The 18,580-nt window shown below is 36.0% G+C and overlaps 1 protein-coding gene across 8 annotated transcripts; it reads right to left on the bottom strand.

Annotated features, from left to right (window-relative positions):
- Nucleotides 1–11,665: 11,665 nt before the first annotated feature.
- Nucleotides 11,666–17,462, bottom strand: LOC110817132 (Pyridoxal-5'-phosphate-dependent enzyme family protein). Of its 8 annotated transcripts, none has more exons than XR_015813986.1 (10): nt 17,037–17,462; nt 15,752–15,853; nt 15,447–15,524; nt 14,710–15,033; nt 13,773–13,815; nt 13,348–13,695; nt 12,847–12,976; nt 12,574–12,750; nt 12,270–12,373; nt 12,035–12,169 (listed from the first exon to the last, which is right to left on the bottom strand). XR_015813986.1 is itself a non-coding variant. In XM_088209588.1 (9 exons), exons 2-9 carry the CDS (start codon nt 15,818–15,820, stop codon nt 11,917–11,919), a joined length of 1,422 nt encoding a protein of 473 aa, XP_088065714.1. In that variant the 5' UTR covers nt 15,821–15,853; nt 17,037–17,458; the 3' UTR covers nt 11,666–11,916. The 8 variants fall into 8 exon arrangements, 6 of the variants coding, with proteins under 6 accessions (XP_088065714.1, XP_088065716.1, XP_021901236.2 ...); XR_015813987.1 differs by having other exon boundaries at nt 12,270–12,333; XM_088209588.1 differs by lacking the exon at nt 12,270–12,373 and having other exon boundaries at nt 11,666–12,169; nt 17,037–17,458.
- Between the last annotated feature and the right edge of the window lie 1,118 nt (nt 17,463–18,580).

The following is an 18,580-nucleotide window of genomic DNA, read 5'->3' as shown; positions in this document are numbered from 1 at the left end:
ATTTATGTGATTATATTTGATTTGGTAATGGAGACTAGGCTGAAAAAAAAGAGAAAGTTGTGTGATCAAATAAGCAGATAGAACGGCAGTCTTACTAGATATCTTGAGAGATGGTGGATGGACCGGGTACATAGGGAACCCTACCGTGAACGTTGTCTCATACCGAACGAGGTACGGAGACTTGAAAATTTGACGCTCATACCGGACGAGGTATGAGACGGCCAACTTCACCCTCATACCGGACGGGGTATTGATGTTTAATATTTTGGCGCTTATACTGGACGGGGTATGGGGACAGTCCTGTAATTAAAATTATTAAAGGAAAGGATTCACGTGTAGCGGGGACATCCCTATGAACCCCCATGGATACTAGTAGACTGATGAAATGAGAAACAGTTATGATTTGGTTTATTGTTAATAGATATGAATTTATGATATATTCTATGTTAATGATTGTTCATGAAGTTATGATCTGTATGGTATTATTATCTCTATAGGTTGTTTTCATAAATTCCACTATGGTAAGTGAATGGTAAATAATTTTATTATTGATAAATGAATTTGCTAAATTTAGTGCTCCATTAGTTGTTTTAATTTTATACCAACATTTGGTTCTATGCTGGTGATATAGTGTGATATCCTTTACTGGGCTAGTGTACCTCACCCTTTATTTAACCATTTCAGATCAAGAGGACCTGGTTCCATAACCCAATATGCAAGAAGATTGCTAGTAGATACTAGATATTTTCTATTTTCAATTGCTTTTCTCATTTCTCGTGTTTTTTTTTTCAGAGAATTAATTCTGAAATGTTGTTTAGTATTTTTAAGTTATTGTGTAAGGAATGTAAACTTTAATATTTTATTTTACTTCCGCACTTAAATTATTATATATTTTTTTTGGATTTTTGGGATCATTACAGTTGAAATCATAGCTGCATTCCTCGGACCCATTCCTTACATAATAATACTTAGGGAAACACCAAAACAATGAATTATCACTCAACTTTTCCTTGTGAAATGCAGATACAGATAGATGAGGAGAGGAAGACCCCTACTAAACTAAGTAGCCCGGGATGGTTCGCTTAGGGAAGATGTTGACCGGATATTTGAGATGCTGGAGAGACTCATTTCTGCCCAGCAAGGTCGAGAGGAGATGAGGGAGCTATCTGACCCTCCCCTGCTTCCACGGTTGAGCCACTCCTGTAGTGAGAGGATCCCGAGCCACCCCGATACAACCCTGCTCCTCCACAGTACCACTCGGTACCACCGCAGTGTGATCTGGTGCCCCAGCCACAGTAACACCTGGCACTGCCACAGTACAATCTGGTGCCCCCACCATATCAGCAAGTACCACCACAGGGCCCCCCAGTCTATCCTCAGCATGGCCCAGTTCCTCTTCCTCAGGACCCAGTTCCTCCCATGATTGACCTACGCTACATAGAGATGTACAAAAGACTAAACTCATCTACTTTTGTAGGGGGATCCTCTTTTGAAGATGTCGAGTACTGGTTAGTATAGATAGAGAAAGCCTTTAAGACCCTAGGGGTGACTCCCAAACAGAAGGTCACCCTTGCTACCTGCATGCTAGTGGGAGAAGAAGACCACTGGTGGGAACTCAAATAGACTACCCTGTCTGTTCCAGTTACTTGGAAACAGTTCCTAGCAGCCTTTCATACAGAGTACCTTCCAGAGCATCTCTGACATATGAAAGAGATAGAGTGTGTCTAATTGGTCCAGGGGAACATGATTGTGTCAAAATATGCTCACAAGTTCCTGAAGTTGGGCCGATACTCCCCTGAGACGTTATTGGATGAAGGTAGGAAGGCTAGGAGGTTCGAATGGGGCTCCGCCTAGAGATCAGACAACATTTGTTTGTGCTGGAGCTTAAGACTTATTCAACTGTTCTGGCCAAGGCACAGCTAGTGGAGAGGAGCTTCCGCACCCTCTCTCAGGCAGCAGAGAACCTCAGACCCTCAGCTTCACCCTGCAGACCAGCACTTACTGCGCCTGTTCAACAGAACAAGAGGCCCAGACTAGTGATCCAGGCTCCCCCTCAAGCTCCAATGGCAGGACGCGATAAGATCTATCAGCATTGTGGTAGGGATCATGGGGACCGACCCTACTACCGCCTCAACAACACTTGTCGCATATGTGGTAGTCCTAACATTATGCGAGGAAGTTCCCAAAGAACCAAAATCAGGGCAGACCTCCTATCCAGGGTAGAGCCTACAATCTCACCCAGCAGGATACAGAAGTCAACCCGGACTTGGTACAGGGTATGTACATTATCTGTAACTATCTTGCTCATGTTTTGATTCATACTGGTGCATTGCATTCATTTGTTTCACCTGTTTTTGCATCAAAATTTAATGTATTACCTGATAAACTTGATTCTATATTGTTTGTGTCTATTGTTGGAAGTATGACACTATTGGGAGAAGTTGTCTACAGGGCTTGTATCGTAGATATAGCATATAAAAAATTGAGTATGGACCTAATAAAATTAGACACAGGGGATTTTGATGAATTTTAGGAATGAATTAGCTAGCGACATATCACGCCACCATAGATTGTTTTAGCAAGAAGATTGTATTCAATCCTCCTAATGAGGAGCCATTTACAAATTAATAATATCATTTAGCATTTATTCCTTCATGGTAAATTTTCTTATTCGTCGAGTACTTTAACCCTACTGTTTTCTCTAACTAGGCAAACCCAAGAAAGAGAATTGTATTCAAGAGATTCCAGTAGTCCGATACTTTTCAGATGTGTTTCCGGATGAACTACCTAAACTGCCAGTGGATAGGGAAGTCGAATTCACCATAGACCTCTAGCCAAGTACTCATCATATTTCGGTTACTCCTTACCGCATGAGTCGTGTTAAGATTGAAGAACTGAGGAAACAGATCACTGAATTGCAGGACAGTGATTTTATCAAACATAGCGTGTCCCTTTGGGGTGCCGGAGTCACTTTTGCCAGAAAGGAAGATGGGACGTTGAGGTTATGTATTGATTACAGAGGATTGAATAGAGTCACAATCAAGAATAAGTATCCCCTTTCCAGGATTGATGACCCCTTCGATCAGTTGCAAGGTGTCAGGTCTTCTCCAAAATAGACTTGCGTTCAGGTTACCATTAGGTGAAAATCAGGTCTTTCGAATTAGGTACGGACACTATGAGTTCTTGATCATGCCATTTGGGCTAACCAATGCCCCAACCATCTTCATGGACTTGATGAACAGGGTCTTCAGACAATTCTTGGATCAATTTGTTATCGTGTTCATCGATAACATCCTGGTTTATTCAAAAAACAGAGAGGAACATGCTCACCCTCTAGCTCAGGTTTTGCAGGTTCTCAGACGAAAGAAGTTGTATACAAAGTTAAGTAAGTGTGGATTTTGGTTTGATCAGACCACCTTCCTGGGACACATTATATCAAAGGATGGAGTGTTAGTGAACCCTAAAAAGGTTAGATCAGTTAAGGAGATCCATAGCTTTCTGGGAATGACGGGCTATTATCGTAGGTTTGTAGAAGAGCTTTCTAGTCTAACTGCTCCCCTGACCTGACTCACAAAGAAGAATGTCAAGTTTGAGTGGAATAAGGACTATGAAAGAAGTTTTATAGAACTAAAGAAGCGGCTGACTACTGCATCTGTGCTAGCCTTATCAAGTGGATCGGGAGGATATACAGTTTACAATGATGTCTCATATATAAGCCTGGGTGTTGTTTTAATGCAGCATGAGAAGATCATAACCTATGGGTCCAGACAGTTGAAGAGTCATGGGAAAAACTATCCCGCTCATGACTTAGAGCTTGCCGCAATCATACATGCCTTGAAAACTTGGTGTCATTATATGTATGAAGAAACCTTTCAGATCTATACTGATCACAAAAGTTTGAAACACATATTCACTCAAAAGGATCTCAACATACGTCAGAGAATGTTGATAGAACTTCTTAAGGACTATGATTGCGACTTCTTTTATCACCCGGGTAAACGCAACATGGTAGCTGATGCACTCAATAGAAAAAGTATAGGTACATTAGCTCATTTGATGGTTTTAGAATGTAGACAGATTGGGGCCACACAACAGGTACGGCTTCAGGACTTGGGGAGAGTCACATGTTTGGGTCACCTGACCATTCAGCGTGAGTTAATCCAGAGAATAAGGGAAGCTCAATCTGCCGATTCTGCCTTAGTAGCCTCAAAAGAGATGCAGAACAGGGAGTTAGCTCAGAATTCTGAGTCTCTGCTGATGGGTTGCTCAGATTGTAGGACATGGTGCGTGTTCCAGGTAACAGTGAGTTAAAGAGGGATATTATGACAGAGGCCCATAGCTCAAAGTTTGTAATGCATCCCGGAAGCACTAAAATGTTCCAAAATATGTGACCCTGATTTTGGTGGAACGGGATGAAAAGAGATGTAGCTGACTTTATTTCTAAGTGTTTGGTATGTCAGCAGGTCAAGACATACCATCAACGCCCAGGCGGGCAACTTCAGCTATTACCGATCCAAGAATAGAAGTGGGAATATATCACAATGGATTTCGTGACATGATTACCTAAGGTACGCTCAGGACATGATACCATTTGGGTAATTTTTGACAAGTTTACCAAGTCTTCCCACTTCTTGGCCATCAAGATGACCGATCCCTTAGACAAGTTAGCAAGAATATATATATGAAAAATAGTCAGATTGTATGGAGTGCAAGTGACAGTAATGTCCAATAGGAATCTCAGGTTCACTTCTCGATTTTGGAATAGCTTTCAGCAAGCCATGGGAACGAAGTTGTCCCTTAGTACTGTATTCCACCAGTAGACCGATGGACAGTCAGAAAGGACAATCCGTACACTTGAAGATATACTCCGAGCTTGTATCCTTAACTCTAGGGGCCATTAGGATAACCATCTACCCCTGATAGAGTTCGCCTACAACAACAGCTATCAAGCGAGTATTGGCATGGTTCTGTATGATTCGTTATATGGGCGCCCATGCAGATCGTCAATTTGTTGGAAAAAAGTAGGCAATAGAAAATTGCTCGGCTCAGATCTGGTAGAGGAGACTACATCCAAAATAGTTAAGATTAGAAAAAACATTCAGGTGGCTCAGAGCAGGCAGAAGAGTTATGCGAAAACCCGGAGGAGAGATTTGGAATTTGAGAAAGGCGATCGGGTGTTCATTAAGGTCACTCCTTTCAAGGGAATCAGTAGGTTCGGTAGGAGGAAAAAACTGAACCTCCGATTTATTGGACCATTTGAAGTCTTAGACAGAATTGGTACCGTCGCCTATAGACTAGCACTGCCTTCAGAACTTTCCAAGGTCTACAATGTGTTTCATGTGTTCATGTTATGTAAGTACAACCCGGACACCTCTCATGTCTTGGTTCACGAGCTTCTTCCACTCCAGGAGGATCTATCCTATGAGAAAGTACCGGTCAGCATTATGGATCGAAGGAGCATATTACTTCGCAACCAGGATATTTTCTTTGCAAAGGTCATATGGCAGAACCACACACCGAAGGAGGTTACATGAGAGCTAGAATCAGACTTTAGAGTCTAGTATCCCCAACTGTTCGATTGAGAGTGAGGGACAAATTTAAGGGATCAAATTTCTTTTAAGGGGAGGAGAGTTGTAACACCCACCAAAATCTTTTTTTATTATTATTATTAATAAATATAATTTTTTTATTCAATTTATTTTATTATATTTTATTTTAATTTAATTTAATGTAAAAATAGAGTAAAATTAATGAGTATTAAATTGAAAATAATTTTGGAAAAAATAGGTGAAAATTTGAATTTTGGGGGTATTTTTGAAAGAATTAGAAACTGTAAGTTAAAACGCAATTTAAAAAAAATTTACCACGTCAGACGTCCGGTCAGCAGCCTCGACCAACTAGGACGTACCAAGTGGTAGAGGCACTAACGCGGGAGGCCACACAGGGGGGACCACGTGGGCGATCTGCGTACGCGAGATCGAACGGCTGAGGTCTGTTCCCGTGCGCATGGACGGCCTGGATACACTCCCTCCCAAACACAATAGGACGACCAAATTAAAAGCGATTGGACGGCCCATAGTGAATCCGATGGACGCTCCAGATCAAACGTGATGGATGGTCCAGATCAAAAGGGGATGGGTATAAATAACCCCAATCTGCACCAAACCCTGACCCTAGCCGCCAGAACCCCTCGTCGGAGAAGACGATCCAGCCGCCGGAGAACCGACCGTCGCCATCCACCGTCGTATCGGAACCCTTTTCGACTGCCAGAAAAAGGTAAAAACTTCTCCTTTTGCGTGAAATTCAATTTTAAGCTCATTCATGGCCAAATCACAGTGAAAAGACATGTCAAGTGGCTGAAAAACACCGACGGAGCCCAGCAGCGGCGCTGTGAGGAATTTTACAAACCACCTCTAATGAGGCCCTTTTCGATTCTTGTTTCGCATAATTTTTCCACTATTTTGATCACCGTTTGCTTCTCTACAGGTTAACTGAAGCGAAACATCCAATCGCAACGTGAACCGGATGAGCCGCCGCACCGGAGAGTCTCGCCACCGATGAGTTTCGATTTTTCATTTTTTTGGGCGAACCGAGACCCTTTAATGTATTTGCTCGAAGGAATCGATGTAAAATCGGTCAAAAACGACCGACCCGAGGTGGACCACTGTTGGAGCACAGCGGAGCCGCCGTGCTGGATTTTTGAAATTGGCCGAGTGGGTCCTGGGACTGATTTTGGATTTATTTAGAACATTTGTAGGTATTATAAGTGCGTTTCAGTTCCCGAAGAAAAATTCTGGGAACCTTGGAACCACTCGTAGGCACAGTAAACCATTTAATTTTTCAACATCAAATCGACTATGGATCGCTCACCCTATTCTCTATCATATAATTGAAGTCTAAATAAATAATAATATGGTATTTTGTACAAATTAAATGAATGTGCATAATTAATTACGGATTACTAATGGAACCCGAGCCGAAAATTATTCTCTATTTATCTATTTCACAGTTTAAAAGCATGATAGTGTTTGATTATTTTATTTTATAGTTTGAATGCATGTATTGTTGTCTTATGTGACTACTGTTTAATTGAAATTTGAGATATGATTGCATTACCTGATGTATGTTTATTTATTTATGTGATTATGTTTGATTTGGTAATGGAGACTAGGCTGAAAAAAGAAAAAGTTGTGTGATCAAATAAGCAAATGGAACGACAGCCTTACTAGATATCCTGGAAGATGGTGAACGGACTGGGTATATAGGGAACCCTACCGTGAACGTTGTCTCCTACCGGATGGGGTATGGAGACTTGAAAATTTATCGTTCATACCGAACGGGGTATGGAGACGGCCCTATAATTGAAATTATTAAAAGAAAGGGTTTACGTATAGCGGAGACATCCCTATGAACCCCCATGGATACTAGTAGGCTGGTAAAATAAGAAACAGTTAAGATTTAGTTTATTATTAATAGATATGAATTTATGATATGTTCTATGTTACTGATTGTTCATGAAGTTATGATTTGTATGGTATTATTGTCTCTATAGGTTGTTTTCATAAATTCTACTATGATAAGTGAACGGTAAATAATTTTATGATTGATAAATGAATTTGCTAAATTTAGTGCTCCGTTAGTTGTTTTGATTTTATACCAACATTTGATTCTTTGCCGGTAATATGGTGTGATATCCTTACTGGTCTAGTGTAGCTCACTCTTTATTTAACCATTTAAGATTAAGAGGACCTGGTTCCAGAACTCGATCCGCAAGAAGATTACGAGTAGATGCTAGATATTTTCTATTTTTCATTACTTTTCTCATTTATCGTGTTTCTTTCAGAGAATTAATTTCGAAATGTTGTTTAGTACTTTTAAGTTATTGTGTAAGGAATGTAAATCTTAACCTTTTATTTCGCTTCCGCACTTAAATTATTATATATTCTCTTTTAGATTTCTGGGATCGTTACACAACCATCATGTAGATGTGATATGCTTCCATCAATATGTACAATATTTATGTATGTGCTTCTATCAATATGTATAATATTTATGTACGTGGTATTATATTTATAATATTTTTATATACTTTAAACGCATTTAAAGTATATAATAAAAACATGTAACTCACTATTTTGTAAATATATTATGAAGTAACGATAACCAACAAATAATACTTAATTTAGTAAAATTAATTATTTAACTCATTATTGTATTGTGAAAATTGCAGTTGCTAAATTTGGTTAAAATTTTGTGAATTTACTACTGTTATTAAATAAAATAAATACTAAGTGACGGTTAAATTTCTATAATTAGGATAGCAATAAAATAAAAACCTAACATGACATTTTTTTAATTAAAAGATACATTTATATATATAATTTTACGAAAGTAGTTGTGCACAACATGTATAGAATGATGAAATAACAAAACAATGAATAAATTAAATGACTCACTCAATCTTGAACCAAGAACACACTTGCAATATCTAAATTAATGCATCATAAAACTATATATTAATTTTAAAACTATACAAATATTATGATATTTATCTATATATGTTTCCTCACTAATTTTCCGATGCCTACATCCTAATTTATCTAAATTAATGCATCATAAAACTATATAATGATCGTAAGTGTGTGTATGTATTTCATTGTTTGTTCATCCTCTGGTGCCCCTTCACTGTAATTTAATTTTTGGTTTATTTTAAAATAAAATCATGTACTTTATTATGTAATAATGTACTATTTTAATATTATCTCAATAGACAAAATAAATAAACATATATCATTTTAGTTATCAACACGAACAATTTTTTTATTTTGAAGATTCTTATGCAATTATTGATAAATAAATTAATTATTTGCCTAAGTAAATGAGAAAATTTATAATTTTTTTTTTAAAAAAAATATGAGTTTTTAAATCACAAAAAAAACTTTTAAATTATCGTAGTGTTAATTATAAAACATCGAAGAAAAAAACCCGTAAAATAGATCATAAAATATTTTAAAATACATGAAAAAAATATATAATTTTTAACTAAACTATAAAGGACATTAATAACATTAATGTTAATAGCTGAAGCCTGGATGTGCTACTGAGTTGAATTGTGCCTACCATAACTTAGTATTTGCACAATAATTGAATCAAATTTGGTCAAAGTCAATATATAAGAATAAGAATAATTGATACTGGACATAATAACATTGTCTAATCACAACGGTTATTGTTGTTTTATAGAATTTAATTGTCATTATGAAATATGTTATTATTTTATTTCTATTAGTGCTTCTTTAAAAAATATTTGCTGTTCTAATAAAGTAAAATAATTTTAAAATATGATATTAGTATATATTTAAAGATAGAAAATAAGTAAACACCAATTTTCCCCTTGTTCTTTTTGTTTTTTTTTGTTTTTTTTTTTGAGGGAGCAAATTATCATCTTTATACTACTTCTGTGGTATTGACTATTAAACACTATGAAAGTTGAATCATACTGTTATTTAGTTCGTATATATGGGTATGTATGTATGTATGTATGTATGTGTGTGTGTGTGTGTGTGTGTATATATATAGAAGCATATACATAATATATTAATATTAATAGGTTAGTAGCTTGTGCTGCAGTGTTCCCCATATCCTCCACACAAATTCATGTCCAAGCCGAAGTAGCAGAGTCGTGGAGGCCTTTTCAGGAGCATAAAAAGTAAATGAAAGTGATGTTATTTATTTATTTATGGTGATGTGATCCTTTTTTTTTTTTTTTTTAAAGACGTTTCTTAGATTACCATTTTGGTTCCAACCACATATCAGACATTCCCATTTGCTCCCACTTTGCTGATTCTTTAATTCTCTTCTCATTTTCTTCACATCACCTTTAATCTAAACTTCACTCATCATATATATATATATGTTATATGTAATAAATCAAAATATTTGAGTTAAAACAACCCAGAAACTTGGTTGAGATAGGAAATTAAGTTGGATTGAGAAAGAGGGAAGATGTATGTGTAAAATGAAGAGGATGAGAAACATTCCCTGGATAGAGACAGTGGGTAAAAGTAGTATATACATATATTTTGTGTGTGTATAGATAGAATCTTTAGGGTGAGAGAGAGAGAGAGAGAGAGAGAAAGGGGACCATCATCTTTTGCTCCCCCTTGTTACCAGGGACGTTTTGTCTCTGAATGTCTGCCCTAAAATCTCTCTTCACCAACCGTTTTCCTCCTCTTCAATTACCCTTTTTTTTTTTTTTAAACCATTAGTGGTGCATTATATTATTATTATTATTATTATTTCCCATAACCTATATATCTATATGTTCATCTTTATTTTAAAAAAATAAAATTAATGTTTTGAGAATTTATGAACTTCAGAAATTCTTAACCCGACATTTCTCACCCGTTCTAATATGATCATACAATGGTATCCATCTTTTTTGTTTCCGCATTACTTTTTAAACTTCGAATTCACCAGCTAATTTATTGTATTATTTTCTATCATCCAACCGCTATTAACTAGACTCAGTATAATATATAATTCATTTTTATCATTGCAGATAAAATAAATAATTACACAATAAAGGATAATATAATTATTTTAATAAAAACACATGTTACGATTAGAATCAACAGCTTCATAAAATATATATATATATAAACATCCACCATCTTGTTTGGAAATAGTTGATAAAATACAGATTTATTAATGTAGAATTGTACAAATAAGTTAATCAGTGTGAAGTTTTTTAGATGGAACATCAATTATACAAAATAAAACTGAACTCTATCTATTAAATATTAATCACCATTTACGACAGAATAAATTTTTAACTTGTTCTAATTGCATTGTGGTAGCAAATGTAATAGGGGGGAAGGTGTAGAGACAAGGCAGAAAGATTTGGTGGTAAGGGAACAGAGTGTGTGTGTGTGTAGGCTGGCCAAATCACAAGTCATTTTCATTTTAATTGCATGTCAAAGTCAACACTGCGATCAAGAATGTTTAAGTTTAGCCATTAAAATGATCTAGAAATTAGTTACTTCTCTGCTTCCAACATAGCATGTCTTCCGCCTCATTCATTAATGCCTTTTTAACTCATTTCTGAAACCATACCTAAATCTCAAATTCAGAAAATTATAGTTTTCTTGTTATGTTGTTATATAAGAAGAAACTAACATATTTTGTAACTAGTTAAATTCTTGTCAAATTAAAATGTATCGTATTGTTAAGAATAAAGTGATGTGATTATAACTTACTAAAACTATCAACTCTTGTGTCACCATGAACAGCAGAATACAAACACCTGTATTGTGTTCGACTCCATCTATTACCACTAAAATTTTGGCCAAGAATATTTTCAGATAAAAAAAAAAAAAAAACAACACCAAATCTATGCCCTAGAGAGGTATAATAGTTACTTACGGATATTACTAGAGAAATCACCACTTGATGGATTTGGTATCAAATTATCGAAGTTTGTTGATTTTCACGGCTTAAATGGATGGAATAAGTTAAATTCAGAAACGTATGAACGATTAATTCTTGAAAACTAAAAATAGGAAATGATGAGCAATCAAAAGCACCAAAAAAATATGTAAGTCAAACTTAAATCCTTGTTGCTTTACTTTATCATCAAGATATGTCATATACCTGAAGGGAATAGTAAAACAATAAGAGCAGCTCGAGAGTGCTTAAAAATTAATTTGGTAAACAGAAATAACATTTTAAGATAAAATTTATATTACAAAAGCATGCATCATAATGAAGAAATAACAAGTAGCCACACTTAAAGCCAGGTGGGCGGGCGTGTAATGAATGGGAACAGGCATTCACAGATCACAAAGAGGATAAGTATAAGCTTCATGCACCACGAACCAGACCCTTTTTACTTCAGTCCAGATATTTATGGAACATTTATTTGACAGGAACCGGATAGGTATGCTTCAGTTTATGGAAGTAAGATTTGCACCTCTGTGCTAAACCAAACATGCCTAGAGTGCCCCCAGTGTGAAGCATCAAAATGTTGGTATCATTTTCTGAGTTTGTTTGACTAAGGAGACTTGCTGTTTCCCACGCAGCTAAAGTATAAATTGGATCCACTAGAATACCGGTTTGCTGCGATATCTGTTGGCACGCCTCTATTTCACCTTCAAGTACATTGCCAAATCTTTGGAGAGAGAGAGAGAGAGAGAGAGAGAGAGAAAGAGATCAGTCTGTTAAACCAAACAAATGCAATTGAAACTAAATATATTAAAGAAAATACATACTGACACAGACGTTGAAGATTCAAAGTTAACAATGTCTTCTGAACTACTGCTTTTACAGGATCATCTGAACCAATATCCTCTCAATTTCCATTCAAATGGTGAAACTACCATATTGCAAAATCTAATTGTTAAAAATGCAATGCCTTTTTATCTTTCTGTAGTTAATGCATCTGAAATTTATCTGGAACTGAAGTATCTGTTCTAGTTCATGCTTTGAATAGATAGAGGAGTTTAGAGCAACAAAAATTATGCAAATAAGTCCTAGATATTAATAATCATGACAGCAACAACAAAATTCACATACTTTCTTGGGCGCTGCCTTTCTACCCAGCATACAAGATCACTATTTACTTCATTCAGCTTGTGGTTGATATAAGGAGAACAAAATTGCCTCTTAAAATCAGAAATCAAGCGCTTTTCATGTTGTCTGTAGCCTTCGACGTTATCAGCCAGCATTACTGCAGTTACATCCCATAAGAGCCTAAGTAGGGAAAAAAATATAAAACACCATCAGCTGCTTTTGCTGTCATGTCCTAGAACTCAACCAAGAGGAGCTGTAATAAGCAGTTCAACAGACCCTAAACATTTAGCTGCAAGAGCTAAACCAACTGCTGTTGTCCCGGTGCCAGCATCTACAACAAATTTGAAGGTGTGCTGTTTTCCAAGTAAATGATCTTGGGCCAAGTACTGCACGAGACGGAAGACACCTGCACCAAGAACATGTATCATGAGTAAAGCTATTCTAAAATAGCACAAAACAACTTAAAACAAGAATAATCAACAAAGATAAGATTAAGACTGACACCAGTTTGCTTTCACTTGCAAAACTTTCAATGCTTTTATCAATGGGCTAGGATATATATTTCAGTTGCAAAACACATAAGCAGAAGTCTAAATAACCAACACTTTGTTCCAAGTAGCTATTGCAAAAGAACAAACAGGAAAGATGATAAGACCAACTCTAGAAAAGACAAAATGATTCTACAACGATGCTACATAACCTTATTTTGTCCAATGGACCTAATTCCAAAATATGATCACAAAGTCATTTTAAACAAAAGCACCAATTCTCAATTACCTAACAATGCTATTGCCTCCCCTGCTCCTTCATTAACAATAACAACCTTTCTTTGACAGTTGCTAGAAACAGTATAAGCATCCATATATGCAAAGTTTGAAGTCCCAGATTTCTGAGAAGTAAAAGAAGCCTCAAGGACGTCATTGCACCACAAGACATTACCATTATCCCCAGCAATCATTTCAGCATGGCTCTTTAGCATTTTTTCTCTGTGGGAATAGACAGATCTTGGAACATATATGACATTCCCATACATTGTTGAAACCAAATTATAGCCAGTAAGAATTTCTGGCTGTTCACCACGTAGTAACAAATGTGACCTTAATCCTCTCTCTGCACATGAAACAGCTGCAAAAATCGTGAAGTGGTTATTTGGATGTCTTTATACAGTCAGTTTCGCTAAATTTCGTGAAGAATTCACCTACCAACAGATGCTGCATGTGCACTTTGACAACCTCCACATGTAACCTAGAAAAGGTCAGCTGAATTATTCGTCCCTAAACCGATAAACAACTTTCCTTGATATTTTACAACAAATATTAAACAAGCACAATCACCAGTGGTATGGCTGAGACCGATGACATCGTTGAATCCAGCCAGGAGATTTCTTGTGCCTATAATGAACCTAGCAGAACATACATATCCGTTCTAATTCTACAGGATATCACATCCCCCTCAAAGATCCACCCAAGGAATTCAACTAAAACTGAGCTTAAGGTGCCAGAAACATCTGCTAGATAACAATTCACCAGACTGCAATCTAAGTCTGTTATTACTCTATACTCTGTCATGGAACAAATTATCTTTGTAACTCCATATGCTTCTAATGGAAACTTACAGTAATCCAATGCTAATCATCATAAAAATGCCAAACCAAAATATTGTCAGCTCAAGTAACCCAAGCAAACCCTTATAAGTATATTTTAGGCGTGGAACTAAAATGTAGACCGAATGGTTAGTTCAGTACTTGGTAGGGCCAAGTTAGAATTTATCGTTGTTTCATAGCATTCCCACTCTTGTGATTGGGTATAAATAGGAACTGTAACAACTGAAGGACCATACCAGAAATTCAAATTCTCCCTCCCTCTCTTCTTCTTTTCTCTCAATTCACTCTCTTCTCTCTTCTCTCTTCTTTTCTCTCAACTCACTCTCTTCTCTCCTCTTTTCTACTCTTCTTTTCTCTCTTCTCTTCTTAATCTTACTAATTCCACTGCTGTAAATCAACTCGTCAAAGCTAAATGACCAAGGCTCTTGACAAATACCTAAATGTCAATTAATATGGATGGCCCCTATTCAAGCTATAAACAACTATTTGTAATTTACGATCTCAGTTTCTAGATATAAACAAATATAAAACCTCACCACATCAGTTACTGAGTGGTCTTCCATAAGTGGTAGCAATGCATCCAGTTTTCTTGCTTTGTTGCCGTTCACAAGTGGATGCAGTAAATCATCCCTCAGAATATAGAAAAAAGGATCTTGATTGGGGCCTATCAAGTTATTACCAAGGCTTGGACGAATATTGTTGAAGAAGGAAAGGTTACGAAGTGGTTCACCTCTAACTTTCCCTTTCATATCAGAGAGCATTATTTGGTGAATTTCAGCTGCAGGACTGACCAATGCCCATCTTCGATCAAGCAATTTTGATACGAACTCTTCCCCACTGAGTTGGGATTTGGAAACACACTGGAAATGATACAGAAACAACTGTTCAACCGAGTGTTGGAACTCACAAAGTCATCATTAATGAATAAAAAAATGCCTAGATATTGCTAATATTCACAGTATTCATCTGAGGTAATGCTTAAGGCAGTGGAACAGGCAGGTTCATGCTACAACACTATCTCGAAAGAAGAAGAGATTAACAAAAACAAAAATTTCCTGTGCAATGTACAGATTCACAAGTAGAAGACATTGTTAAAGCATTAACTTTGTTCCCTTGAGTTGCTATTGTAGGACATGCGGACAGTGAAGGGATAAGATCCATACAACAGCAAGCAAGACTAATGAAGGAAATGCAAAGACCATTTTGCCAATAAAGAAGCTCTACAAAGTAGACTAATATTAATTGATAACAAAAATGGCAATTGAGAGAGAACCTGATAGATGGTATGGAAATTGGGCGAATGTATGCTATTTCTGCTCATGGTTGCTGCAAAAAGGGGGGTTGGTGGCTCCTTGTTGAAGTTTCATGGGAGCAGAGTTTCTGCAAGCTTTAGATCTCAATGAACTCTGGCTATGAAATCAGCAAAAAACTCTAGACAGCAGAAAATCAAAACGGATAGAAACAGAGTCCATGTACTTGCTAACTATAAATTTAATATGTAAATCTAACATTTTGCATAATTTCTCATGAAACCTCATATTTAAATAAAATAAATTCAGCAAAAGAAGGAAAACTTACAAAGATTACATACAGACAGAAGAGAAAGAAGGGAAAGGAACTTTCAATTGAAAGACTAAAGATGTACATTGGCAATCACTGAATGGTTTCTTAGTTCAAAACCTGATTTGAGTGTCCCAAAAAAAACATAGAGAACATAAAAAAGAAGCATAAGAACTAGGAGTAGGAGGAGGTAGGAGATTATACAAAAATCTGCAGGATGGTGCAGAGATAGAGAACTACTGAGGTTCTAGTTGCTTACATATAACACAAGTATGTAAATCTCATGAAATTCACAAGTCAGCCCAAATGTACATGTAAAATATGTACATGAAAACCATTGAATATTGCATAAAAGACAACAAATTTCATATATGAAACATCAAACAACAACCTGGAAACATAAGACCATGGCCAACTCTCCCTGAGCAATAACAAACATGAAAAACCTACAGCTACTGATAAATATAACCAATTCCAAAGATTAAAAATCAGGAACCTCCGCCAACTGGCCTACACTTACCTAAAGCCCTATTTTTCTGGTTATAATATATCAGACTAGTTACACCAATACATAAAAATCACTTTTAAAAACCTGGATTCCTAATAAATCGCTTAAAAAATAGGAATCATTTCAATCAGAACCATCTGTCTGTTCATTATGAGACTACAATGTGGTATGTTCACATGCATATACAGAATTTAAGTTACCAGAAGCACCCTTAAACAGCCCTGAAAGAGGCTGAAAACTTTACCTTGTTCAACCAGCAAATGAATCAAGTCTGAATAAATAATTTATTTCCAAAAGAATTCTCATACAACAAAACAAATACCTACCGCCAAAACCTCTTTTTTTGGCAGTTATCAGTTCCCAGACAAAATAAGCTATTGCCAATAATAAATGAATACAAACTCAAATCTCTCATATGCTTAAACACAGATTATCGTTTACGTAGATCAAGCTAGTTTTAGATACTACTTAAGACCAACTCAGAGAATCCACCAGTCATACCTCTAACGTACTATGGGTATCCTAAACGATTCCAATTCAAACAGCTAACATAAAACTAGTAAAGAGAAAAATTACAAGAAATGTTAAATCCTGAACCCTGGCCATGAAAAACTTAATACAAAATAAAATACATTAAGCGACATAAGGAACGCTCCCTGAGAATACATAGAGACAAAAGATAAAGAAAGGAAAAGAAACTTTCAATTTAAACACTAAAAACGTATATTGACAATCACCGAATGATCTTAGTTCAAGACCTGATTTAAGTGTCCCCAAAAAACAACCAAAAATTACCTATGAATGTCGCCATAGAGAGCCGGAATTATCGCAAACCACATTCATGTGCGAGAAGTAGGGTGGAGAGAAGAAGTGTAGTCGCTTGTTAACCGCGGTAAGAGTTAGAATCGGGTGTGAGAAGGAGGATAGAAAGGAAAATGCAGCTTGGTTCTACACCGTGATGAGAATACGCCGGCAGAGGATTGCTTCTCTCAGAGATGAACGCTGCTTCAGAGGAAGAATGGTTCACAGACTAAAGTTATCGGTTCGGTGGAAGCAATTGGGACTCAGAGGCAGAGAGGAAAAAGAACGGAACGTACGAAGAATTGCTCTCCGCAGTCGGCGGCTTGAAGGGCAGCGTTCTTCCCTAGCTTGTAGAAAAAACTGCATGGTGACATGTTTTAAGCTGAAACAAGCCAAGCCAAGCCAAAGCCACAGCCGATTATCACCATTCTCTACTACGAAGAATTTAGTTTATTAAAATGAAATTTGTTAATTGAAGTAATGAATGTATTATGTAAGTAGAACAAAAAAATATTTTAATTAATTTATTATATTTGTATTAATACTTAAAAGCAAAATTTTTCTATTAAAATTGAAAATATTTAACTAAAAATTTATTAAAATATTAAACACAAATTTTTGTTTCTATTTATTTAGATACCCCTCATTTTTTTTTATATTTACATTTATCTCCACACATTAAATTTGGGATTTCCATTTTTATTATCGTCGTCGTCCCTCTAACCCTTTGTTTCGATCATGGTGAATGGTAAAATTTTAATTTATAGTATTTTACGAGCGTGAGAAAATCATATTTGTTTCGACTTTCAATTGTAACAAATGGTATTTAACTGATAAATTTAGAATAAATTTTTAAACCACTGAATTGATGGTATGTGACCGAAATGCTATTTTTTTTCTCTTATACTTCATATAATATAATTAATTCTATTTTTATCCTCACAATTAAAAACTCTATTTTCTCTTTTTCCTCAATTAAGCCGCACGTAGGGAGGATGAACAGCTCCAATGTTCTTCTTCTCCAATCAATATTTGCTTGTTTTTCTGTGTTCTTCACCTTCTCGATTAGTATGTATTTTTGTATTTTTTTATTTTTTTAGCATGTATTTCTTTCGTTTTTTCTTTGATTTGCATGTATTTCTTTCGTTCTTCACCTTCTAATCTTTTCTAAACAATATTCTTCTTGGTTATGATAAACTTCATCTGTTTATTTTTTTTTCTTTTTTCAAAGCTTGAATTTGTGGTGGAAGAGGAATTATTAACCAGTGTTATTTTTGCAAGTTCATATATTTTTTGTTTAAGAACTTAGCATTTTAAGAACTTTTACCAGAAATCCTTGCATGAGTATACTCCATTCTTGAAATGATCGCTTAGGTTAGTCAATCCGGCCCTACACACCTTCATTGATAAAATCACCATTGGAATTGAGATCTTTCTTAGAGGGCTAAAGCATTTAAAGCTGGACTGGAGAATATTCAATGCCTAGTTTGAAATTATCCTAGAAATGACTCTTTTGCTACAGAAGAGAAAAGGCTAAC

This window comes from Carica papaya, chromosome 8, assembly GCF_054855325.1.
Source record: "Carica papaya isolate Zhongbai chromosome 8, ASM5485532v1, whole genome shotgun sequence".
In the NCBI taxonomy this organism is placed as follows: Eukaryota; Viridiplantae; Streptophyta; class Magnoliopsida; order Brassicales; family Caricaceae; genus Carica; species Carica papaya.
This window is presented reverse-complemented; position numbering and strand designations above follow the sequence as displayed.